This window comes from Mobula birostris, chromosome 2 (genome assembly GCF_030028105.1).
Source record: "Mobula birostris isolate sMobBir1 chromosome 2, sMobBir1.hap1, whole genome shotgun sequence".
NCBI classification, from domain to species: domain Eukaryota; kingdom Metazoa; phylum Chordata; class Chondrichthyes; order Myliobatiformes; family Myliobatidae; genus Mobula; species Mobula birostris.
In genome coordinates this window covers 181,997,548-182,022,730 of record NC_092371.1, presented here as the reverse complement: position 1 = coordinate 182,022,730, position 25,183 = coordinate 181,997,548, and the positions used below count along the sequence as shown (strand labels likewise).

Sequence of the window (25,183 nt, the reverse complement as noted above, 5' to 3'; positions counted from 1 at the left end):
AATTATTCAAAGTACTGACAAAGAGAATGAAGATAACCAAATGAGGCTATGATTGTAGCTAAGTATGAAATAAACAACAATAGGACAAAATCAAGACTAAGGGAGCTCTCCTTAATTCTTTGAAGAGCTGTCTAGGATGAAAAGGCCTCTGACCTTTTCATTTTCTGGTATTATTCATGATTTCAGTGAAGTATTTTATTCAATTATCTGTTTTAAAATTACATTTATGTTTAATGCTCTGTATTTGCATCATGTATGTATAGTAATACTTTGTGCAATTCCCCAGACTTTTCTGCAAACTGTTCAGACAGGACGTGTGCCATTTTTATTAATCCCAGATGCAGTACTTTTTATTTGTCTGCATTGACTTCCATCTGCTGTGTACTTTAGAACTTGATTTGCTATTTCTGAGCTTCCTCCTTCAAGGCTACCAATCATTTTATCTGAAAATGAGAACACTGCACTAAGTATCTAAATCCAGATGATCAATTTTAATTCAAAACAAATCAATGAAGGAGCGACGATTACGATGACCAGATAAAAATTTTCAGTGCATCTTGATGTTTTTCTTTTAACTAATTCATTGACTAATTATATTATTTCTATCCTCCATTACATTTCTTACTCACATTCAGGCTTACACTGAATTCCAAATATAAATATTTAAATATTGGACCAAGCATACTCACCCTAATTCAAACCCATTTCTTTTTGCTATGGTAGGTTAAGAGAAAATGCTGGTGAAATTGTCTGAATTGAACAACCTAACCAGAAGATTAATATCTAGTTTTTTTGTATTCAGTAATCTTTATAGAGCTCAAGAACACAGGTGATTTGCTAGCTACTTTTGTTATGTCCTACTATGCTCATGAATTATAAGGCCTACCTCGTCTACAATTACAAAGTTACAAAGTAACTATATTATCAAAATAGATATGTCTATATATACTACCCTGAGCTCAGTGTTGGAGTGAGTGAAATGATCTACTCTGGTTCAGGAGCCTGATGGTTGAAGGGTAATTACTGTTCCTGAGCCTGGTGGTATGGGTCCTAAGGCTCCTGTACTTTCTTCCTGATGGTAGCAGTGAGAAGAGAGCATGGCCTGAATGGTGGGTGGGGGGTGGGGAATGGTTGGTCCTTGATGACGGATACTGCTTTCCTGAAAAAGCACTCCTTGTAGATGTGCTCAATGGTGGAGAGTACTATACCTATGATGGACTGGGCTGAAACCAGTGATGCAAAGAGTCGATACATTCTTCACTGTGCATCCATAGAAATTTGTCAGAGTTTTTGATGACATGCCGTATCTATGCAAGCTTCTAAAAAAAGTAGAGGTACTGCCGTGTCTTCTTTGTAATGGTCAATAGTTTTCTTCCACACTCGTTAGAAGCATGCTTAGAGAGCACATTGACTCTTCCCAAACCTTAAGTCAAATTAATCGCATCACATTACATTTCTTGATATTAATTTCCATAAGCTCTTACTGATACTCTGTCCAATTAGATCATATCCAATCTCAATCTAGTCTATTAATTATCCTATCCAGTCATTGTACTAAACCAGTTGCGACAGTGATTAAAAATATATCATTGGTAGAATCTCCAGCTGAAGGAAATAGCCTCTGGGCATCTACACTGTCAATTACTCTCAGAATCTTAGATATCTTATGAGAGGACATTTCATTCCCATAAACTCTAACCAATTTATGCCATTTTTTTTCTCAGCCTCTGCTTATAGGGCAGTTCCTTCAGGGTGGAAATGAACAGGATGGCATGGTAGCCTAGCAGTTAGCAAAACACTGTTACAGCACCAGCAACCTGGTTTCAGTTCTGCCAGTATGTGTAAGGAATTTGAAGGTTCTCCACATGACCTCATGGGTTTCCACTGGATACTCAGGTTCCTCCCACATTCCCAAGGCATATAGGTTTGCAGGTTAATTGGTCACACAGGTGTAATTGGATGGCACGGCTTCATTGGGCTTGAAGGGCCTGTTAACATGCTGCATCTCTAAATAAACAATAAATAATTATATAAATCTTAGTACGGACTTCTAAATAAATCTGTTTTCCAATAAAGAGAACCAAAGAGCAAGCTGCATTCCAAGTGTGATAGGATCACTGCCTCACAGCAAAAAATCTCCTTACAGCAAATGGCATTACCTTCTCAATTTCTTTGTTCACCCACACTTTTTCCTCTGTCGATTGTTTCTCACTGTTTAACAGACATACTGCTTTGTTATTTTCCCATCAAAGGGCAAAGTTCCACATTTACCCATATAAGCTCCATTAGCTGTAGTCTTGCCCATTTGCATAACCTGCATTTAAATGTAGAAATTTGCCTTGCAGAACGCTACATGCTAGATCTTTATCAAACTCCGGAAACAGATGTCAAGTATAGTTAAACTAATTTTACAACCACATATAATCTTAAAATTATGGGTCTCTTGACTGCTTTAGTCTCATCAGTATTTCATGAAACAGCTCAACTTCACGTTGCAAAGAGCTCTCATTGTAGAAGGAAGGAAAAGAAGATACCGAAGCCAAACAAAAGGATGAAACTAAAAAATGTTAGCTGTTAAATATTGCATTACACCTGGTATATGAGGTATTAATTCAAAATGGAGCCCAAGAGTGCAGAGATGCTCCGTTTCAAAGCTATGCTTTAAAAGAAAGGGCTTAAATCAACCCACTGCCTCAAAGATGTCTCAAACCTCAATACATTCTGCGTCATTACACATACTTAATCAAAATGCTTTTCATAACATTCACAACACATTCATGGAAGTAATAGTCCAGGATATAACACTAGTTATTATGCTACTGAATTGTGTTTAACATCTGGAACCCAGTTAATACTTCTCTGTGATTTTCTCCTCCCTAAAGGAAAGGAAGCACCACCTGAATATGGAGCTCTTCTAGTACACCAACAGGCAGTAAAGTTCCCTTAGCAACAATCTAGAGACCATAGATATCTTGGAGCAATGCCCTGCAATATTTTGGCACTGTAACTGTCTGGTCTAAGAAACATACACAAAATGCTGGAGGAACTCAGCAGGTCATGCAGAATCTATGAAAAAGAGTACAGTTGACGTTTCGGCTGAGACGCTTCATCAGGACTGGAGAAAAAAAGATGAGGAGTCAGAGTAAGAAGGTGGGGGAAGGAGAAGAAGAAACACAAGGTGATAGGTGAAACCCGGAGGGGTGGAAGGAGTGAAGTAAAGAGCTGGGAAATTGATTGGTGAATGAGACACAGGGCTGGAGAAGGGGGAATCTGATGGGAAAGGACAAAAGGCCATGGAAGAAAGGAAAGGGGAAAGAACACCGGAGGGAGGTGATGGATAGGTTAGGAGATAAGGTGAGAGAGAAAAAGGGAATGGGGAATGGTGAAGGGGGGAGCTTTACTAGAAGTTTGAGAAATCGATGTTGATGCCACCAAGTTGGAGGCTGCCCAGACAGAATGTAAGGTGTTGCTCCTCCAATCTGAGTGTGGCCTCATCATGACAGTAGTGGAAGCCATGGATAGACATATAGGAATATATACGAAGTGGAATTAAAATGGGTGGCCTCTGGGAGATCCCTTTTCTTCTGGTGGACGGAGTGTAGATGCTCAGCGAAGTGGTCTCCCAATCTATGTTAGATCTCACCAATATACAGGAGACCACATAGGGGGCACCAGATACAGTAGATGACCCCAAGAGACTCACGCTGGAAGGACTGTTTGGGGCCCTGAATGGTTCTTTCTTCCAAGGCCTCTGTCCTCCCCTGTCAGGTTTTTCCCTGAATCTCTTTCACCAATCAACTTCCCAGCTCTTTACTTCATCCCTACCCCTTCAGGTTTCACCCGTCACCTTGTGTTTCTCTCTCTCTCCTCCCCTTTAAATCTGCTGCTCAGCCTTTTTTCTTCAGTTCTGCCAACTGTACTTCTTTCCCATCGATGCTGCCTAACCTGCTGAATTCCTCCAGCATTTTCTGTGTGTGTTGTTTTTATTTCTAGCATCTGCAGATTTTCTCTTGTTTGTAACTGTCTAGTCTAACCCATTTTCTCTGCTGGTGCTTATTAGCAAAGCCAACTTATTCCATGCTCAACTCCTCCAGCATTTTGTGCATGTTGCTTGGATTTCCAGCATTTGCTGGTTATCCATGCTCAATGCTAATCTGATTTGAAGGCTTTTTAAGCAACAGTGAGGTTTCAGAATCACTACTTTCAGTATTTTGATGCAAGCCAAGAGCACACAATCTCCAAAGACTAATATGGGCATTTAGGGGAGATACAGCTATTATGCTTTTGACCTCCACCACTGTGGTTTCCACCTTAGTTTCGTATGCTGTCTGAGCGACTGAGTGCAAGCAGATCCACTCATCTATGACGATTGTGTGGATATTGGAAATTAAATCTACTATTCTTATTCTTAGATCAAGCAGAGTGTTTTGCATCAATGTATCAGGCAGACCTTTATCCTCAGTCACATGTGTAACTACAAGTAGGCAGAATAGGTCTAGAACACGGGACATTACTACTGTGAGAGAAACAGCTGGAACACAGAAAGAAAGAGTTGCAAATACACAGAAGGTCAGGCAGTAGAAGTGGTTCGAGAAACAGAATTACAGTTTCAAGTCAATGAACTCTTATCAAAATTTATGGACATTATCAGTTCTTTCATTTGAAATGTACATCAATCTCTCTACTCTCTCTCTCATAACACAATGTAAAAAGTGACTTTGTGACTCTAACAGCTGTCCAGAGAAATCATCAATTTCCTGACTCTTTCCTGGAAGTGAATGAATTTCCTAACTGTTCAAAGACCCCTCTCTTTCCGTTACCTATAGTTTCCTGATTTCCTCTAAACATTCAGTTAAATTTGGCTGAGTAGTGTCTATTTATCACACCTTTTTGGGCATGAAGAATTCAAAGACATTCATTCTTCTGATTATATTACTGACATAATGCATTAAGATGTCCCTATCAACAGCATTGCCTTAATTTTAACAACATTATTTCTTGGTTCCTATTGTTTCTTTGATCTTTGCCACTCCTTCATCAAACCTAAGAAAGAATGCAACCAACTTAAGTTGCCAGCTCTGAAATTCTGAACCGCCACAAGAAGCTCTTTTTTTAAAATTGTGGCATATGGCTAGATGAGGAGTGAAAACAAAACCTATTCAAGAAAGCTGCAGGCAGGACCAGGAAACTAGACGGATGTGAAAAAGATTTCTAAAGGCAATTGAACCTTTCACACAAAAGACCTCGAGAGAGAGTAGGAAATTACTTTCACATAATCCAAACATGAGCTCAGAAAAACTAAAATATTAATACAATCTGAAAATCCACCAGAGACTTTCCCTTTAATCATACGCTAAAGACTTCGAATATTTTCATTTGCAGAAAAATGGGGAAGAAATACTTGTGCACCATATCACAAGATAAATGCAGAGAATGAAGGAAAGAAAGCCATTAGAGTCAACTAATGTGTCTCCTTGACACCCAACACAGCCAATTTATCTTATTTATCTACATTTATTGAATCCAACCATTTCATGAAAGATTTTGATTTTTCAACTCACAGTCTTGCCTGGATTTTACTGATACAGGAATTGCCTGATGTGCCTTGTCATGTGATCCTATAGGGAACACCTGTAGCTGAAGCATGTGCCAGTTTTCAGTGAACATTTCCTTTGAGAGCTGGAGTTTCCTTACATATTACTCTTCATTAAGAGAGATCTGGGAGGACTGCTCCTTAAGGACTCTCTGAGATTAAAGCTTCCTACTAAGATTCTCCCACTCCTTCTTCTTTCTCTTCAGACAGGAAGCTGGCACTGTATACTATTCCTCTTCCCGCCCTGTCCCTTAGAAAAATGCCATCCCCTTCTCACAATTCCTCCGTCTCTGCCGCATCCGCTCTCAGGATGAGGCTTTTCATTCCAGGACAAAGGAGATTTCTTCCTTTTTTAAAGAAAGGGGCTTCCCTTCCTCCACCATCAACTCTGCTCTCAAACGCATCTCTGCCATTTCACGCACACCTGCTCTCACCCCATCCTCCTGCCACCCCGCTAGGGATAGGATTCCCCTTGTCCTCACCTACCACCCCACCAACCTCCGGGTCCAACATATAATTCTCCAGTAACATCCGCCACCTCCAATGGGATCCCACCACCAAGCATAACTTTCCCTCCCCCCGCTTCTGCTTTCCGCAGGGATCGTTCCCCTACAGGACTCCCTTGACCATTCGTTCCACCCCCCCGCCCCATCCCTTCCCACTGATCTTTCTCCCGGCACTTATCCTTGAAAGCAGAACAAGTGCAACACCTGCCCTTACACTTCCTCCCTCACCACCATTCAGGGCCCCAGACAGTCCTCCCAGACGAGGTGACACTTCACTTGTGAGCCGACTGGTGTGATATACTGTGTCCGGTGCTCCCGATGCGGCCTTCTATATATTGGCGAGACCCAACGCAGACTGGGAGATCATTTCGCTGAACACCTATGCTCTGTCCACCAGAGAAGGCAGAATCTCCCAGTGGCCACCCATTTTAATTCCGCGTCCCACTCCCATTCTGATATGTCAATCCATGGCCTCCTCTACTGCCAAGATGAAGGCACACTCAGGTTAGAGGAACAACACTTTATATTCCGTCTGGGTAGCCTCCAAACTAATGGCATGAACATTGATTTCTTTATATTCTGTTAATGCCCCTCCTCCCCTTCTTACCCCATCCCTTATTTATTTTTATTCCCCTCTTTTTTTCTTCTCTCTCTGTCCCTCTCACAATCACTCCTTGCCTGTTCTCTGTCTTCATCTGGGCTCTCCTCCCCTTTTCTTTCTCCCTAGGCCTCCTGTCACATGATCCTCCCCCTTCTCCAATTCTGCATCCCCTTTGCCAATCAACTTTCCAGCTCTTAGCTTCTTCCCTCCCCCTTCTGTCTTCTCCTATCATTTCGGATCTCCCCCTCCTCCTCTCAAATCTCTTCTTTCAGTTAGTCCTGACGAAGGGTCTCTACCTGAAACGTCGACTGTACTTCTTCCTATAGATGCTGCCTGGCCTGTTGCGTTCCACCAGCATTTTCAGTGTGTTGCTTAAATATCCAGCATCTGCAGATTTTCTCATGTTTGTGCTCCCATATTTTCTCATACTTTCTTATGGCTCGGTGATTCTTCTGCTGATTGAGTCTGTCCTGGCTCTCAGACTAAGCCTATCAACCAAATTCCCTCACATAGTTCCCTATATTCTATTCTTTCTCTTCTACCACCCTGTACTGCTCTACCACACTAAGGATAACTTACAGTAGCTAATTAACCTACAAATCAGCATGTCTTTGGGATGTAGTAGGAAACCAAGGCACCCAGGGGAAACTCCTACAATAAGAAGAACTTGTAAACTCCAGATGGACAGTACCCAAAATCAAGGGATACTGGAGTTGTATGACAGTAGCACCACTTGCTGCAACACTATGCTGTGCAATATTCCCTGCATGTTGCAAACCCAGGCGAATGGTCACCAAAGCCCTTAACCATGACAGCAACAAATTAAAACTTTGTTGTAATCTCCAACATCAGCACTCTCTTCACACCTCCCAAACTCCAGTGTTACATAAATATCAAGTACTGACAAATCTCAACAAGCAATCAGTCCCCCAATCCATGCAAGAAGCAGTTATTTTCTAAACTGTACATATGGAGGGTATTGATAGAGTAGAGTGCAGTTTTCCCAGCTGAAGTGTTGAAGTTTAATTTAACTTCATCTAAATAAGGGCTACACAGGGAATAACATGACTGTAGTTTTCTACCATGCCTGATCAATCGGATGTGATTCCCCTCCAGAGTATGAGAGACCACTCAACCCACATTAAAAATTTAAATGCATGTCTCGCATAAAATTGAACCCAGACAGCAGCTGCTTCATCGAGAAATGGTTGAGAAGTTTAGGCACCTTTTCCATTTTTATATTTCCATATTACTTTAGAATAGAGGCCAATCCATCTCACCAGAGGGTCTACAAAACTCCCTGAAGAAAAATAGTGTGTTTCATGTATTAAGGTATTTGTAACATTGTACTGCATTTGAAAACTGAAGACATAAGAATCCGTCACTCTCCAACATGTAGCTCCACTGTTAAGCATGGCTGAATTACTTTTTCACATATGAGCTGCCAGTAATCAGTGGCCCTGAAATCCAAAGGATAAATGCTATTTCAACAAATCAGCATGAATTATAAAAATATTTCGTGTCAGAAGTTGTTTTGTTAGTTTCTTCTTGTTGTTAGATCCTGAGATGATACTGTGGGAGGGTCTTGGAAAGCCAAGCATGTGGCAGAAATGTTATGGTTACAGCTGTTTTATTAGAAGTTCATCATAGTACAGGTCAGACAGGGTCAGCCTGTACCAGCAAGCAAGGCAAGTAAAAAGAATGAATAAAGGAACTTGAACCCATCTTTTCCTTTTATGCTACAAACTTGTTTGAGCTGGTTAAGATAAAAATCAGTGAACGGATACTGGCTGAGTCACACTTGAGCTTTGCAGACAAAGAAACTACAGAAATATAGAATCAAATGTACTATACCAGAAAGTGCAATCTAATGTGGAATCACTTCTATTCATTCCTTCTTTCTTGTTTGTTTTCCTGCTGTTGTGCCCAACAATCTTGATCTTTGGAAATAAATTCAAAACTCTTCATTCTAGTGATATTTGTTACTGCATCTACTCATTCCTTGTTCAGCCTTTTGTTCTGATTCCCTAGTTCGGAGGAGATATTTGTCCCATTAATCCAAGCTCTTACTAATATTTGCTATCTCCATTTTATCTTTAATTTTAACTTTGAGGCTTCCTTTGGCTTTCTTGCACTGCTTCTGAACTGAGCTGTATCCTAGTTATTCAAACTAATAAAAGGTTTATTTAGTACATAACTGCCCTACACCCATTAATTGATATCTAATATTGAAGTCTGACTTACTACTCTCCATAGGTGAAGCCCTTTTGTTCTGAGCAATAATCAAATATGTTTCCATTGATTACCTCTACCATTAACCTTCAATTCCAACCAAATAATTATCCATAGTTTTATTGAAGGAGCTAATCAATATTATATTATGTGCGCTGCTCCACTACTCGGAACAGAAACATGCTTTTCATCCATTATTTTACATAGGACTTGATAACTTCATATCTATTTTCTTTGTGTTCTGTGCCTATCTGCTTCTATGTTCTGTAGGCCCTTTATCTTCTTAAAGGCCTAAGATTTTTCTCTCTTTAAACTGTTTTTCTGATGTATTCCAGTGCTCTATATTAGTCACTATTTAAGCGATTAAACTTCCCTTCATAAAATTTAACTCATCTGACATTCTCATTATTGTTAAGTAATGCTACTATAGAAAACTTCACTCATTGATTAATTGAGGATTTTATAGCTTACTCGGATTCCCACTGCATAGAAGTAAGACTTGGCATAAATTATTAACACATAGTAATTTTATTTCAGTGCAAGTAATCCTAGAACAGCATTGACACTTGACTACAAAATATAAAAGATTCCAATAAAATTAAGTTCCACTCAACATCATCAGGCATGACATAAAGCCTATGATTCAGCAGGGTGTTAGGTCCAAACTCCCTTTATGCCACTGGAGCAGAAGTTGTGAATATTGCTGCATTTTCTTATGGCAGGAGATCCGTGAGCTCACTTATGCAGCAGGATTAGCTTTCTAAAGAATGATCCCTATGATACATGCCCCTGAATCTAGCTTTCTTAAGAGACTGAGTGAACCAGCTAACATTTACTTACAGCCAACCCAAAAAGGTTACTTCTAGTGCTGAAACATTCTTTTAACCTTTAAATTAAAAGTTGGAGTTATTGTTCTGGATAATAGTTTAGTTGGCTTTTCTCCAACAGATCAGGTATTCTTCTCTCTGGATGAAGTGCACCGATGTGCCCCTTCTCATTTCACTGATGCTTCTGTTGTCAAGTACCAACAACTTAGCCAGTAACTTTCTTACTCTGATTCATCTTTTTTCCCAGTCCTGATGAAGGGTCTTGGTCCGAAACATTTGCTGGTTACTCTTTTCCATAGATACTGCCTGGCCTTCTGAAATCCTTCAGCATTTTGTGTGTGTGACTTAGCCACTCAGTCCAACTGCTGTACCCCATGCTGATTTGGGGCAGTCTGAGGAAGTTCTTCTGGGGTCAAACTCCTCAAAACTAATGATCCAAGCTCATCCACAGCCTCCTTGATTAGCACTTAGTTTCCTTTCTGCTTTTCTTTTCTCTATCCAATCCCATAGAACAAAATTCATTGCTTTTTTGAAAGGACCACTGGGACATCGAGGTTGATAAGGCCAATGTGTGGCTCCTGGACTCTGACACTACACAATGGGGCGGGGGGGATGTCCTTTCTATTGGTTGCCTCAGAGAAATCATTGCGAGAGGCATTCCCAAATTAACATGTGGATTGTGTCATGTCAAAGCATAGTGGGCTTGGGCTTCACTGAACGAGAAATGCAGGGAGCAGCTTCAACCTTCATATGTGACATTTCTTGATCTCACAAAACCCTTTGACTCTGTCAATCAAGAAGGGTCACGAAGCACCCCTTTCAATTTTTGCTTCCTGCAGGACTTTGACCTCTATTATGTCTTGCTTTATAAGATCATAAGACATAGGAGCAGAATTAGACCATTCAGCCCATCAGGTCTGCTACACCATTTGATCATGACTGATTTATTATCTCTCTTAATCCCATTCTCCTGCTTTCTCTTCTTAACCTTTGATGCCCTTATTAATCAAGAACCTATCAACCTCTACTTCAAATATATCCAAAGTCTTGGCCTTCACAGCTGTCTGTGGGAATGAATTTCATGGATTTTCCACCCTCTATAACAGGGGTTCCCAATTTGGGTTTCACGGAGCCCTCAGTTAACGGTATGGGGTCCATGGTATAAAAAAGGTTGGGAACCTCTCGTCTAAAGAAATTCTTCCTCATCTCTGTTCTAAAGGAACGTCCTTCTTTAAGACTGAGCATTTTTCCTCCAACCAGTGAGGAAGCATAAAAGCAAAGGAGATGCAAAACACAAGGAAAGACAAGGAAAGTTAAAAAAAGACGTTAATTTATTTTAAATGTGATGTGTGATCATTTAATGGATAGTTTTGAATTAGAATCTGCATTTTCTAGTCAATTTTACTTCAGGTTGTTGAAAGAGGGCAATGAAGCAAGGATTGTATGTGAGTGTGGAAGAAAATTCTGAATTATGGGTTAAAACATCAGGGTTGCTAATGCCCTACACCTTTCTTTAATTAACAAACCATGTATCTGCTGCTAGCCTCCAACCCTTAGTGCTCAACACAGCAGTGTAAACAAAATGAAGACAGTGAAGTTCATAACTTGTGTGGAGGGCTCTGTGGGCTGTCAAGTCTCTGACCATTAAGGGGTGTCCTGGTTTTCCTTCACATGTCAGGTATTAACATGTAAAACAAATTATACCTTTGTTCTTTAATGAACCTAACAGATTTAAGAACTTAATGAATTTCCTGTAATATCATAAATAAAAATTCACCATTTGTCCTTAGGTTCTTAATATACATTCAATCAACTATCAGAGCTTATACTTAATAACAACCTATTTTGTGAGTTGTAGACAGGCTTTCTCTAACATTTTGTGGAATGTGATAAGTTACACAGGATTAACTTTTTTTTAACTTTGGCTGATGTAATCCACTTTCTGGGAGCATGTACAAAAAATCAATGTCTATTGCTTTTTTTGAAAGACTGGCATCCACACTGTTAGTGAACCACTCTTCCCTTCTTTATGAATAAAGCTGCTCTCCAGCCACTTTGAAGTCCATGTCCAATTTAGTGTGATCAACTTTAACTGAATTTTCTTGGCAAGTTAATTTCCCTAACAGTGACTCTTCAGCTAGTACTTGAGGAACAGTGGCTGAGATTCCTCATACAGTTCATTAATTATTTCAAAGTGTAGATCTAAAAGATTCCTTTTCCTTTCCTGTTCTTCCATTCCTTCACCTGCTCTTCAGTTTTCACTAGGGAGCTGGTGGCAAAGCTAATCCTTCATAATGGCCAAGTTATGGCATATGCTACAATTTAAGCCTCACTCAATATTACAGAATATCTTCAGCCTAGTCTTGGCAGAAAGGCGCTACTTGAGGGCATCAAAATTGTGATTAATGTTACAGGCCACAATATTTCTCTCACTGTATGGCTTTCAACTCTGTTTTGAGTATTGTATGAATAGATAATTTTTGTTTCCTGGTGGTGGTGAAATGCAAGTGTCAGAGAATTGCTGTAGAATGCAGGATTGATTACCTCTACTTGGATAATGGTCCCTCACCCTCAAGACCTTGATCTTACCTCAGGTACATACTTAATCCATGTTGGCACTTTATGTTAACTTGGCGATATGCATGCAGTCAGATATCATGCATTTAAAGCAAATCCTTTTCCTTATGTCCAAGAAGGAAGGAGATGAAATCATCTCTCTTTTCATGAAGACCTTTGCATGCAGTAGTGTAAAACAGCTTGTGTGATTTTGCTTATATCTTCAGCAACATTGAAAAAAATCCATGACGTGAAGTTTAAGAGACTACTAGACAGGTATATGGAGGAATTTAAGGTGGGGGGTTATATGGGAGGCAGGGTTTGAGAGTCGGCACAACATTGTGAGCTGAAGGGCCTGTACTGTGCTGTACTATTCTACGTTCTATGTTCTACGTAAGAAGGTCACACTTGATATTGTAGGAAACCCAATTCTTACCTTGCTTTGGAATTATGAGTGCAGTGGATTTAGATGTAGACGTAACTTTCTTAGTGAAGCAAAAACTTGGTTGAGATCATGTAAATTACCCCGCAGTACTTGGGGGCAGCTAGCCTAGTGGTTAGCACATTGCATTACAGTGGCAGTTGTAGGATTGGGTTTTGATACCTGCCACTGTCTGTGAGGAGTTTGTACATTCTCCCTGGATTCATGAAGGGTCTTAGCTCTGAACATCGAAACATCTATAGATGCTGCCTGGCCTGCTGAGTTCCTCCAGCATTTTGTGTGTGTTGCCTGCAGACTTTTTCATGTTTGTGACATGCTGTGCTGATGCTGGAAGGGTGGCGACTCTTGCAGGCTGCCCAGCATATTCCTTGTTGATTTATTTTGACACAATCAATGCCTTTCACTGTGTGTTTCAATATGTTTATGTAACGTACATGTGACAAATAAAGCTACTATCTCATCTTTCCTTAAAGTCCATTGCAGAACATAGCCTCCTATTGAAAACACTGATCCCTTTCTAACTCCTGCTTCTTCAGATGCCTTGTTTGTTCTGCAATTTTCACGTCATAATAGCTCTGATTCACTCTTCTACTCTCACAGTCTCAACAGGAAAGCCAATCACAAGTTGGAAAATTTCAAATCATATTAAAAATGACTGCCAAATTGCAGATACAGAAGCATTGAAACATCATACAAAAGTAGGAAAGCCTCCAAGATGCCCTCCCTTGCAGCTAAAAGCTGTCAGTAGATGTTATCGGGAGTTAACTTGTATATTATTGTTGATCCTTTTAAGTAGCCTTAGCAAGCAATTTAGGTTGCCCCATTGCATTCAGAACTGGTGGTACTGGTTGCCCATTGCTTATTATAATGGTTTGCCTACCATGTACATGCTGGCAACATTCACTGGTGTGCATACAAAGGCCATTCCACTAGACAACAAACAAATTGGTGTAGGAATTCAGTGGTCTGAGCAATTTCACAGAGGGGAAAGGAACTATTGATGTTTTGCATCAAGATCCTGCATCTGGACACCATCCAAAGTCATCTTCCAAAAGAGAACTGAGCATATTAATTTTGTAGCCAGTTTTGAACCTCAGGAGGCCACATCAAACCACTTCTCTGAGAATACTATACCAGAAATAGGATTGGAAATTAAAACTACATTAGGTTTATATGGGAAGAGAGCAAGTAATTGAAAAGTTGAAATATAGGTTTTAGTGGGAATAATGGATTCTTCTTTCGGATGTAACTTATATTCGTCAACATATTTTAAATTACAAGTGACAAAAAAAAAACACTTGACTTTGGACTCAAGTTGTTCACCAGTGGTTGTTCCTTGCATTATGTTAGTAGAACAGTTAATGAATTTTTTGCACTGTCATATCAAGTGGTTGTTGGTGTAATTGAAGGTGGGCTGAATAGATCTTTTTCTCTCAGCCACCAGAAACTCTTCAACTGCCCATCACCTTTTCACTTCTCCCAGAGTTTCCTTTCCTCCTCCCTCCCATTATTCTATGCTCCGCTACTCCCCCTCTCATATTCCATCAAGTTCAGCCCCGTGTCACTTCCACATATCACCTTCCAGTTTATGACATCATTTACATCTTCCTGCTTCTCTCGTCTGCTATTCACCCTCCCCCCCTCCTCACCAGCCAGCTCTTAATCCAGCCTTTCCTGTCATCTTTATTAAATAATTATCTCTCCCTTTCTTTCCGGTCTATCCAGTCAAGATGAACGTTCCTACCCAAACACTCAACTGTTTATTTCCCTGCATAGATGGGGACTGACCTGCTAAATTGCTCCAGCCCATTTGGTGTTAATCCTGATCTCCAGCATCTGCAGTCCTACATTCCAGTAGCTGCAGTGGATTCAGAGTGGGTAAATGCTGTGATATTCAATTTATCCTGTGCTTGTGATTAAAAATCTCTTGAAGAGCATGACCAAAATATCAGCACAGAAGCAAAAGTTCCTTGATCATGCAGCTTAACCTTGCTCTTAACAAATCTCATTTCTGCACCTTAATAACATTTTTGTTGTGCACTCACAAGCTATTGACATTGGCTGAAAAAGACTGCTGAACCAGAACAATTTAATTCCAAATTTAGGGCAGGCTCCTGCCATGCTTGTTTTCAGTGTGAAAATAACTTGAATTAACCTCCCAAGAAGCACATATTGTAAGGAAAAAGTTAATTGTGATTCCTCCTTGACACACACTAAAATCAAATGGACAAAACGGAGTCAGCTTTGGAATGTTGCGATAGTTTGGAGCTGTGCACTAGTGCACATCGCTGAGATTAGATAATGAATAATGTTTTTCCTCCTTACAGACCTGATGTTTCTGTTTTCCTAATTTACATGTCTGGGCTGAAGATCATAAGAGGTTACCAGGTGCAGCTGGTAGCACCAAGGGATGGAAAAGTAGTGGGGTGATAATGATGTTATTCTTTGAAATAATCATAAAGGGTATAAAAAGGGGCAGTTTCTTTGTACTGGGGAGGGCTTTGCCTTAGGCACGGTCACAACCGGTACTAGTGCTGAGAAGATAGTGGCAAGTACATTAAGAGAATAGAGTATGTCGAATCGGGTTGGAGAGAAAATAAAGGACTGTATAAAAGATTGCTGGATCTGTGGCTCCCCTCTGTCATTGCAGAGATCAGCTTGTTTAATGGATGATAAGTATTATTTTGATTTCTCTACTTCTACAACTTTAATGCAGACATGAGGTTTTCTTTCTGTATTTCATTTATGCTAGTTCTAATAAAGTGTTTTCTTGTGGCCTTTAACATGTGTACAGTGTTTCTTTTGTTTGTGAATGCATATGTGAATACCCTGAGCTGAATTTTCATTAGATGCATAAAAAATAAAAAAATGAAAAGAAGAAGTATCAATAATTTTAGTGCAAGCAAATCTGCTTCTACTTTTGCAAACGCCACTGCAAAGCTACAAAAGAATGCTTATTAAAGGCCTTAGAGCTGGAAGCTGGAATTGGGAAGTTCATGAGCATTTCAATCATTCTTGAAAACAGTTGTACGCTAAATGAAACTGTCCGTTATATCCACATCGAAACAAAACATATGATGCATGGATCAACACATTTTAAAATAAGAATGGCCAATAGCATAGCTTTCTATTTATGGTAGAGATACAAATTCTAATATCAGCATGTTACCAGGAAAATGGGCATTTTCCTTGTCTTCTTTGTCCTAGTGCATAACAAATCTATTATCATCATAAGAATCCAAAATGTTCCAAGTACATGGTTCTGGGTAGATGTCAAGTGATTAGATCCTCCAGTCACTCTCTGCATGTCACCAGCAACCATGCTGGTGCCTAAAACCCAAAACATGAATCTTGGTCACACTTTGAGGGGCTGGAGTGACATTTAAGGATGTAGGAAGGGTGTAATATTATCAACCAAATATTATCTTTCTCCTATAATCCACTCTCCCCTCCTATCAATTTCCTTCTTCTCAGCCCTTTACTTTTCCACACACCTGGCTTCACCTTTCACCTTCCAACTAGCCTCCATCCCCTCCCCCTACCTTTTTATTCTGGCACCTTCTCCTTTCCTTTTCAATCTTGAAGAAGGGTCTCAGCTTGAATCATCGAATGTTTATTCATTTCCATAGATGGTGCTTGAACTGCTGAGTTCCTCCAGCATTTGGTGTGTGTTGCTTTGGATTTCCAGCATCTGCAGACTTTCTCATGTTTAAATTTAACCTCTGCTCATTTTTTTTCCTATCTCTTCTTTCAACATAATCCTCTGATCAAACTTCAGGCCACCTACCTGACCACCTTCATACATAGCTCACTATATATGTTCCTTATGCATGGTAATGCACTGCTGAAGCATCTTAAGATATTGCTTATTACATTAGAAGCTCCAAGAAAGCTAAAATAGTTGTTCTGTCTGACATCTTCTGCAACAATGAGACAAAGATATTCTAAGTCAGTAAGGTGGAAAATGCTTTCCAGTGGTAGGGCAAGAATGTAGAGGGTTTGGGGTTAATGTTGATGACTAGCAATTAGCTTTTATCAAATGTATCTATGCATTGCACTCTATTTCTGAACTTCAACATCAACATGACTAAATTTTCAAAACAGAGCACATCACACAACCACAACATGAGTGCATGTTTAGCGCAGAAACTGTGCATAAATTCCTAATCTTGAAACTGTAGTCTAGATGAAAGAAAGCATCACCTGTTCATTCCCCCTCCACAGACGCTACTTGATCCATTAACTTTCTCCAGCCATTTGATTTTGGCTCAAAATTCCTAACCTTCATACCTTAAAATTAAAGGACCTGAAATGGTGGTGATCTCCTGTCTTTAGGGCAGGGGCTCCCAATCTTTTTTATGCCATGGACCCCTACCATTAACTGAGAAGTCCACAGACCCCAAATTGGGAACCCCTGCTTTACAGTAAATGTGATGCAGCGGATTCATCAGGTTCTGAGTGCACGAGTGATGGAATACTGTAAGGTTGGGGTCATTGTCACACTTGGGTAGATTACAAAGTGACTTCAGGGGCATTTCATCACCATCTGTCCCAATTCACCTTTGACAAGCAAAGCATTTTTATTCCATCATTGACATTGCTCAAGTACTCAATAGTTGGGTTTTTATTGCAGCCTTATAAGTTAAATACGGAACTCCCAGGTACATCTATCTAAAACATATCTGGCTAACTTACACCAAAAAATTATAGACCATAAAATGCAAAATCTTCAAAAATGAAGAGCTGACCACATTAGCAACAACTGGGTTTGCATTTTTCATTTTCAACATCTTTCAAGTCAAAATGTAGGAGCACCAAAAGATTTCACGTTACATTTGAAGATGAAAGCAAATCCATCAGATCCTTGCATATGATCTGCATTAAACCGTCACTTTTGATTCGACTGGAGTCCATAGTGGAGAGAATTCTGACTGGTGGCATCACAGCCTGGTATGGAGACTCTAATGCATGGGTTTGCTGGAGGCTGCAGAGGGTTGTAGATGCAACCAACTCCATCATGGCCACAAGCATTCCACCATCAAGAAGGTGACATCAATCACCAAAGACCCTCACCATCCAGGACATGTTCCCTCCTCATTACTACCATCGGAAAAGAGGTACAGGAGACTGAAGACCTACACGCAGCAATTTAGGAACAGTTTGTTTCCTTTCACCATCATATTTCTGAATGACCCATGAACCCTGAACACTACCTTGTTATTCTTTATTATGCAGTGTACAGCTGCCGCAAAGCAACAGAGTTCATATCATATAAGTCAGGGAAAATAAACCTTAGTCGTAAAAAAATGGCTACAGTCTGAAATTATGGTGTAATTGTGGATGTGTATTCCATTGATCCCCTTGATAATTATTAGGGAAGGACGAAGAAAGCTTTCATCAAAGGTTAAATGGTTTAACACTACAAACTGCCTCATTCTCAGCAGACCAGACTTTGTAGTTTGCTGTACTTTTGTTACCTTTACAAACATTAAATATTCAGCTTGAAATCCACTGACTTTTAATTCATTCTATGAAAAATGAGGACGGGAAACTTGGTTTGGTAGAAAATTGTAGACAGATGGGATGATACATAAAGACTGATTTAATTCCTGTGTCAATTTATATAAGATTCAGCTTTATGCTTAGACAGAAGATGAAGTGAGGGAAGAGCCTTGGCCTATTAGCAAAGCAACACCTGGTCATGTTACTGAGAATGGACTTTATCAGACTTTCCTTGTGACACATCTATATGAGAGATTACTGGTTATAGGAATTGAAAATAATTTTGAAAAAAAATTCTCCTTTTTTGTGTCAGATTTCTATTAAAAATGTTGTATTGATTCTTAAATGATTGAAAAGCAGCTAAGCTGTTAAGCAACTCTATTGGAAATGATCCAAGAGTTGGTGGGTGAAGATGGGGTAGGATAATGTTCTGCACCTATAGTTAACATATTGGCACAGCTAATAAACCAGTCATCTTACAGAACCAGAAGTTCAAGAACAGTCCTGACCTTGGGTGCTGTCTGTGTTGAGTTATGTTATCTTGAGTTATCCTGTGATCCCATGGATACTCCCCAGGTACTCTAGTTTCTTCCCACATCACAAAAACTTGTGGGTTGGCAGATTAATTGGCCACTGTAAATTCAGGGTCCATGTCATCTGAAATTCAGAATTCAAGTGTATATGGGTGGTTAATGGTTGGCACAGACTCAGTGGACTGCTCCCCTCCATGTTTCTCCCTGTAACTGAAATGAGTTAAGATTATGGATCTGCTGAAAGCAGAAAATGATGATATATTTTGGAGAAGATGTCTAAGTTAATTGGTCTACTGAAGGTAGCATATGTATAAAAGTGCATTGGTAAATGTTCACATATATAAGAATTCCAGCACAATATTTCTGCCTCTTTGAGGAAAATCAAGTAGGTTCCTAAATACGCAATCTTCCTGGATTGGTCACACAATTGACTACAGATGATAGAATTCCAAACAAAAAAATTTTAAAAGAAGAACATAGTGGGTCAAGCAGCAACTGTGGAGGCAAAAGGCTGATTGGTGATTCAATTCAAGAATCTACATCAGGAAATTGCCTCCAAAGATGTTGTTTGACCCATCGAGGTCTTGTGGCATTTTATAAGTATTGGGAATGTTTGCTGATTATAAGATAACCAGATGAACTTACTGTATTTGTAGAGGTTCCGTTTAAGTGTAGACCACTGTCAAATAGGGGAGAGGATGTTCCACTGCTGTGATCACTGGATGGGCCTGGTGAGCCTAGAAAATAAAGGGAGAAATACAGCAGTTTTATTATTGAAGAGCTGTCATGGGAACAGCTACAGAACACTCCAAATACAGTCAACTGTTTTATTATCTGATCAGAAAAATGAATATTGTTCATTCATGAAAGGAATTTTTACTGTCTTCCTCATCTTTTAAAACACAAATCCAAAAGAATCAACACAAATATTAACACAATTTTACAAAAATGTTCAATATGTTAATACCTCATTAAATTTTCATTTCATTCCTCATTCTTTGTGCACAGATGTTACAACCAACACATTTGATATTATATCCCAAAGGTGTTGGAGAGTCACTGTGTAATTGAGTAGTGGGGGGGGGGGCGGTGGATATCTATGTAGACTGTGAAACACTGGAGCAACTTGTGCCATTAAATTGGTCTCTATTACAGAAAAGCTTTGTGAATATATTGTTGGAACCTGAAGGACTGAGTTATGGAGAAAGACTAAGCTGACTATGAATTTATTCACTGGAAAATGAAGGATGGTCTTATAGACGTGCATAAAACCATAAGGGTCATAGACAGGGCTTGAGGTCTTTTTCTCAGGGTTGTGGAATCAATAACTAGAAGGCCTAAATTTAAGGCAGAAGGGGAGATCTTTAATAGGAACCTGCAGGGCAAAATTTTCATCCAGAGGGTGACCCATGTATGGAATGAGCTGCTGGTGGAAGTGATTGAGGAAGGTACTTCAACAACAGTTAAAAGTCATGGATGGAAACATTTAATAGAGAAGCTTTAGAGTGATTATGGGCTGGGTCAACATGGGAAAAAGGGAGGAGGGCCTGAAAAGAGAATTCAGGGAGTTGCCTAGAAAGCTGAAAAGCAGGGCATACAGGGTAGTAACTTTGGGATTGCTGCCTGTGCCATGTGCTAATGAGTGCAAGAATAGCATGATGAGGCATATTAATGCATGGCTGAGAGAATGATGTAGGGAGCAGGGCTTTGGGGTCCTTGATCATTGGGGCCTCTTCTGAGGGAAGTACCATCATCATCATCATCAGGTGCTATGCCCAGTTTGAACTTTGACTGCCATGGTCCACACACTCCTGCTTCGGGTCAAGTGGATCAATTCATTGGTATTCATTTCCAGTTCTCTGTCTGTTGTCTCCAATCATCATTTGTGTTTGTCTTCCTCTTGCTTTCTTCCCTTCAATCTTTCCCATAATTATCGTGCATTCTAACTCCTCTTTCCTAATCACATGTCCAATTAAGTTACTTTGTCTTTTCATGATCTCATACATTATTTCTCTTTTTGTGTTTTCTCTGCTCATGACATCCTTGTTAGATATACGTTTCGTCCATGATATTCTTTGTATCCTCCTCAAAAGCCACTGCCACTACAATTCATTTCCTCATGTTACTAGATATTGTCCAACATTCTGAGCCATATAACATAACTGGATAAACCTAACATTTCGGTACTCTGAGGTGGGTTGTCATGCCTAGTTTAGTATTGGTCAGTATATTCTTCATTGTCTTAAAGGTGTCTTTTGCCATCCTTATTCTTCTTTTGATGTCCAAGTCGCACCTGCCATCTGATGTCACCCAGCTTCCTAAGCAGCAAAGGTTCTGTACTTGTTTTATGTCTTCCCTGTTTATTTTCAGCCTGCAGATAGGATTCTCCTTCTTTTTGGATATCACCATACATTCTGTCTTTTGTGCAATTGATAGATAGACCCATTTTTGCACTTTCTTCAACAATTATATTAACTAAGTTTTGTAGTTATTCCTCTGTATTTGCAATTAACACAGTGTCATCTGCATATCTGAAATTATTGATGTTTTCACCGCCAACTTTGATTCCCAAGATGGCTCTTATTTTTTGTAATATAGTTGCACTGTACACATTAAATAAATCAGGGGAGAAAACATACCCTTGTCTAACACCTCTCTTGATTTTCGTAAATTGACTCACTTCTCCATTTATTCTTACAGCGGCAGTTTGTTCCCAGTACAGATTTCTGTTTAGGCAGAGGTCTTTCGAATCTAGATCTAGAGTTTCTGTAATATTTCAAATAACTTATCGTGCTTCACTTTATCAAATGTTTTTGTGTAGTCGATAAAACAAACAAACAAATCTTTTTGCACTTGAATAGCTCGTTCTGATAGTATCCTTAATATCAATATTACATTTCTTGTACCTTTGTCTTTCACAAAACCACGTTGTTCTTTGCCTATTTCAGCTTGTATCTTACTTATAGCTCTTGTCATCAAAATCCTTAGAAGTATCTTGGTGATATGACTCATTAAACTTATGGCCCTATGTAATTCACATTCTGTTGCTCCAGCTTTCTTAGGAAGAGCGATAAATACCGACTTTTTCATTTCTTCAGGTATTATTGCAGTCTCATAAATGTCATTGATTAAATCAGTAAGTTTTTTAATTCCATAATCTTCAAGGTCAATAATTTGTTCTATTACTAATTCATCAGGACCTCATCTTATTCCTTTCCTCATCTTATTTATTGCATTACGAACTTCAGATTTTAAAATACTTGGACCTTCAATGTTTTTCCTAATTTCTGGTTTTTTGCCTCGATCGTCTTCAAAGAATTCTTGAATATACCAAGTCCATCTGTTCATAATCTCATCTTTTTCCATAATAATGGTACTGTCTTTTGCTTTCAAACATCCACCTGAAGAACAGAGCAGCTTTTTACCAATGATATTCTTGATTTGTTGATGTAACCTTTTTGGATCAGTAATAGGGATTCTTTCTATTTGCTCACTTTTGTGGTTTAACCATTCTTCTTTGGCTTTTCGACATAAGTTTTCAAATTTTTTACCTAAGGACTTATATTCTATAGGATTTGCTGTCTTCCGTCTCCTTTCTTCCATTAGATTTTTGATTTCATCTGTCATCCATTTATTCTTTGTGCTTTTTTCTTTTTTAGGAATTACTGACTTTGCTGATTCTCCCAAGACATCCTTTAGAGAGTTAAATTTCATTTCTACATGATTGTTATCACCTTCAACAGATTCTACTTCTAGACTTTGAAATCTATTCTTTAGTTCAATTGTAAATTTTTGTCTTCAGTTTTATTCTTTAATTAATTGCAAGTAGTCAGGGATGGTTCAGGTTTTTGCTTCTTTAGTTTTTTAAGTTTTACTTTTACATGACATACTACTGGGTTAAGGTCACTATTACAGTCTGCACCTGGATATGTTTTGCATTGAGTCACTAAGTTTCTAAATCTTTGGTTTATAGTAATAAAGTCAATTTGATTTCTAGTGTTATCACCTGGACTTTTCCAGGTCCACAAGCATCTTGGATGGTTTTTAAAGTAGGTATTCATAATGACCTGATTGTTCATCTCGCACCATTCCACCCATTTCTCGCCTCTTTCATTTCTTTCCCCTAGTCCAAATTTTCCTATGGTATTTCCATCAGCACCCTGTCCTACTTTAGCATTTAGATTCCCCATGACAATAACCATATCTTGAGATTTGCATCCATTCTTTGCTTGTTCAAGCTCTTCATAGAATTTATCTATATCTTCATTTGTTCCATCTGTTGTTGGTTCATATACCTGTATAATTGCTAAATCAAATGGTTGTCCTCTGAATCTAACAAGGACACTCTTTCTGATATTGCCCAATGTCCTAAATCACTTTTTGCCATGTTTTCATCCATAAGATTTCCTACTGCATTAGTATGGGATGTTCCACAAGAATAAACTAGTGTTTTATTTCTAATCTGGGGGAAGTATGGCCTGTACAAAAAGGACAGATTACACCTAAACCCAAAGGTGTCCAATATCCTAGCAGGCAGGTTTACTAGAGCTGTTAGGGAGGGTTTAATCTAATTTGGCAGGGGCATGGCAACCAGAATGATATGGCTGAGGAAGTGGAAAACAGAAATAAATCAAAGATAGCATGCAACAGAGATAATAGGAAGGACAGGAGGAGGTGAGGCATAATCATAGCAACTGGAATGATTTACAACAGAAAGCAATAAATACTGGACTGAAAGTGTTACATTTGAATGCACGCAGCATTAGAAATAAAATGGACAATCTTGAAATTCAGCTACAGATTGGTAAGTATGACATTGTAGGATGAAGGAAGAGAGTTGAGGATAGATAGAGGACCAATAGAAAATGATGCTGGATATATTGTAATGAGAGATGCAGAGATGGCAGAGGAACTGATGAAGGATGAAGGATCTTCTGAAGTATGGCTACAGGATGGCTGCCATTGGGAGCTGAATGTCCAAGGATATATGGTGTATTGGAAAGATAGGATATTAGGCAGAGGGAGCGGTATGGCCCTGTGTATCAGAAATAATATTAAATCATTAGAAAGGGATGACGTAGGATTGGAAGGTGCAGTCTTTACGGGTTGAGTTAAGAAATGTCAAGGGTAAATAACGGGTCAAGGGCAGGCCTTCAAACAGCAGCCAGGATATAGGTTACAAATTACAGCAGGAGATAGAAGGGCAATGTCCTGATAATCATTGGGAATTTTAACATGAAAGTGGATTGTAAAAACCAAACCATTACTGGACCTCAAGAGGGAGAATTTGTAGAATGTCTAAGGGCTGGCTTTTTAGAACAGCTTATTGTTGAGCCCACTAGGGGATCAGTTGTGCTGGATTGGGTGTTGTGTAATGATGCGGGAGTAATAAGAGAACTTAAGGCTAAGGAACACTTAGGGAACAGTGATCACAATATGATAGAGTTCACTTTGAAATTTGAGAAGGAGAAACTAAATTACAGCATGTTGGTATTTCAGTGGAATAAAGGAAATTACAATGGCATGACAGGGAAACTGGCCAAAGTTTACTGGAAAGGGACACTAGCAGGAAGGACAGCAGAGCAGCAATGGCTGGAGTTTCTGCGAAAAATGAGTGAAGTACAAGCCAGATATATTCCAAATAAGAAGCAATTTTTGAATGGAAGAAGGACTCTACCGTGGCTGACAAGTGAAGTCAGAGCCAACGTAAAAGCAAAAGAAGGGCATACAGGGAAGCCAAAACTAGTGGGAAGATAGAAGATTGGGAAGATTTAAAACACATGCAGAAGGAAACTAAGATGGGCATTAGGAGGGAAAAGATAAATCATAAAAGGAAGCTGTTGACTAATATCTAAGAAGACACTAAAAGCTTTTTTAAGTATATAAAGGGTAAAAGAGAGTTGAGGGTAGATAGAGGACCAATAGAAAATGATGCTGGATATATTGTAATGAGAGATGCAGAGATGGCAGAGGAACTGAATGGGTATTTTGCATCAGTCTTTACAGTGGAAGACATCTGCAATATAAAGGATATTCAAGAGTGTAGGGGGAAGTGAAGTAGGTGCAATGAAAATTACAACTGAAAAGGTGCTCAGTAAGCTTAATAGTCTGAGGATGGATAAATCTCCTGGACCTGACAGAATGCATCTTTGGGTTCTGAAGGAAGTAGCTGGAGAGATTGCGGGTAGTGTTGAGGAAACAGAGATCCTGCAGAGAGATTTAGATAGTTTAGGGAAATGGGCAAAGAAGTGGCAAATGAAATACAATGTTGGAAAGTGTATGGTCAGTCACTTTGGTGGAAGAATTAAACAGGCAGACTATTACTTAGATGGAGAGAGAATTTTCAAAATGCAAAGATGCAAAGGGACTTGGGAGTCCTTGTGCACGATAG

At 39.3% G+C, this 25,183-nt stretch overlaps 1 protein-coding gene across 1 annotated transcript in view; it reads right to left on the bottom strand.

The window, feature by feature from the left end:
* Positions 1-25,183, bottom strand: part of sntg2 (syntrophin, gamma 2) — a 292,569-nt gene that overhangs the window by 147,433 nt on the left and 119,953 nt on the right. The window contains exon 9 of the mRNA XM_072280480.1: positions 19,438-19,529. Within this exon, the coding sequence (XP_072136581.1) occupies positions 19,438-19,529 (92 nt within the window). The remainder of the gene's footprint in view (positions 1-19,437; positions 19,530-25,183) is intronic.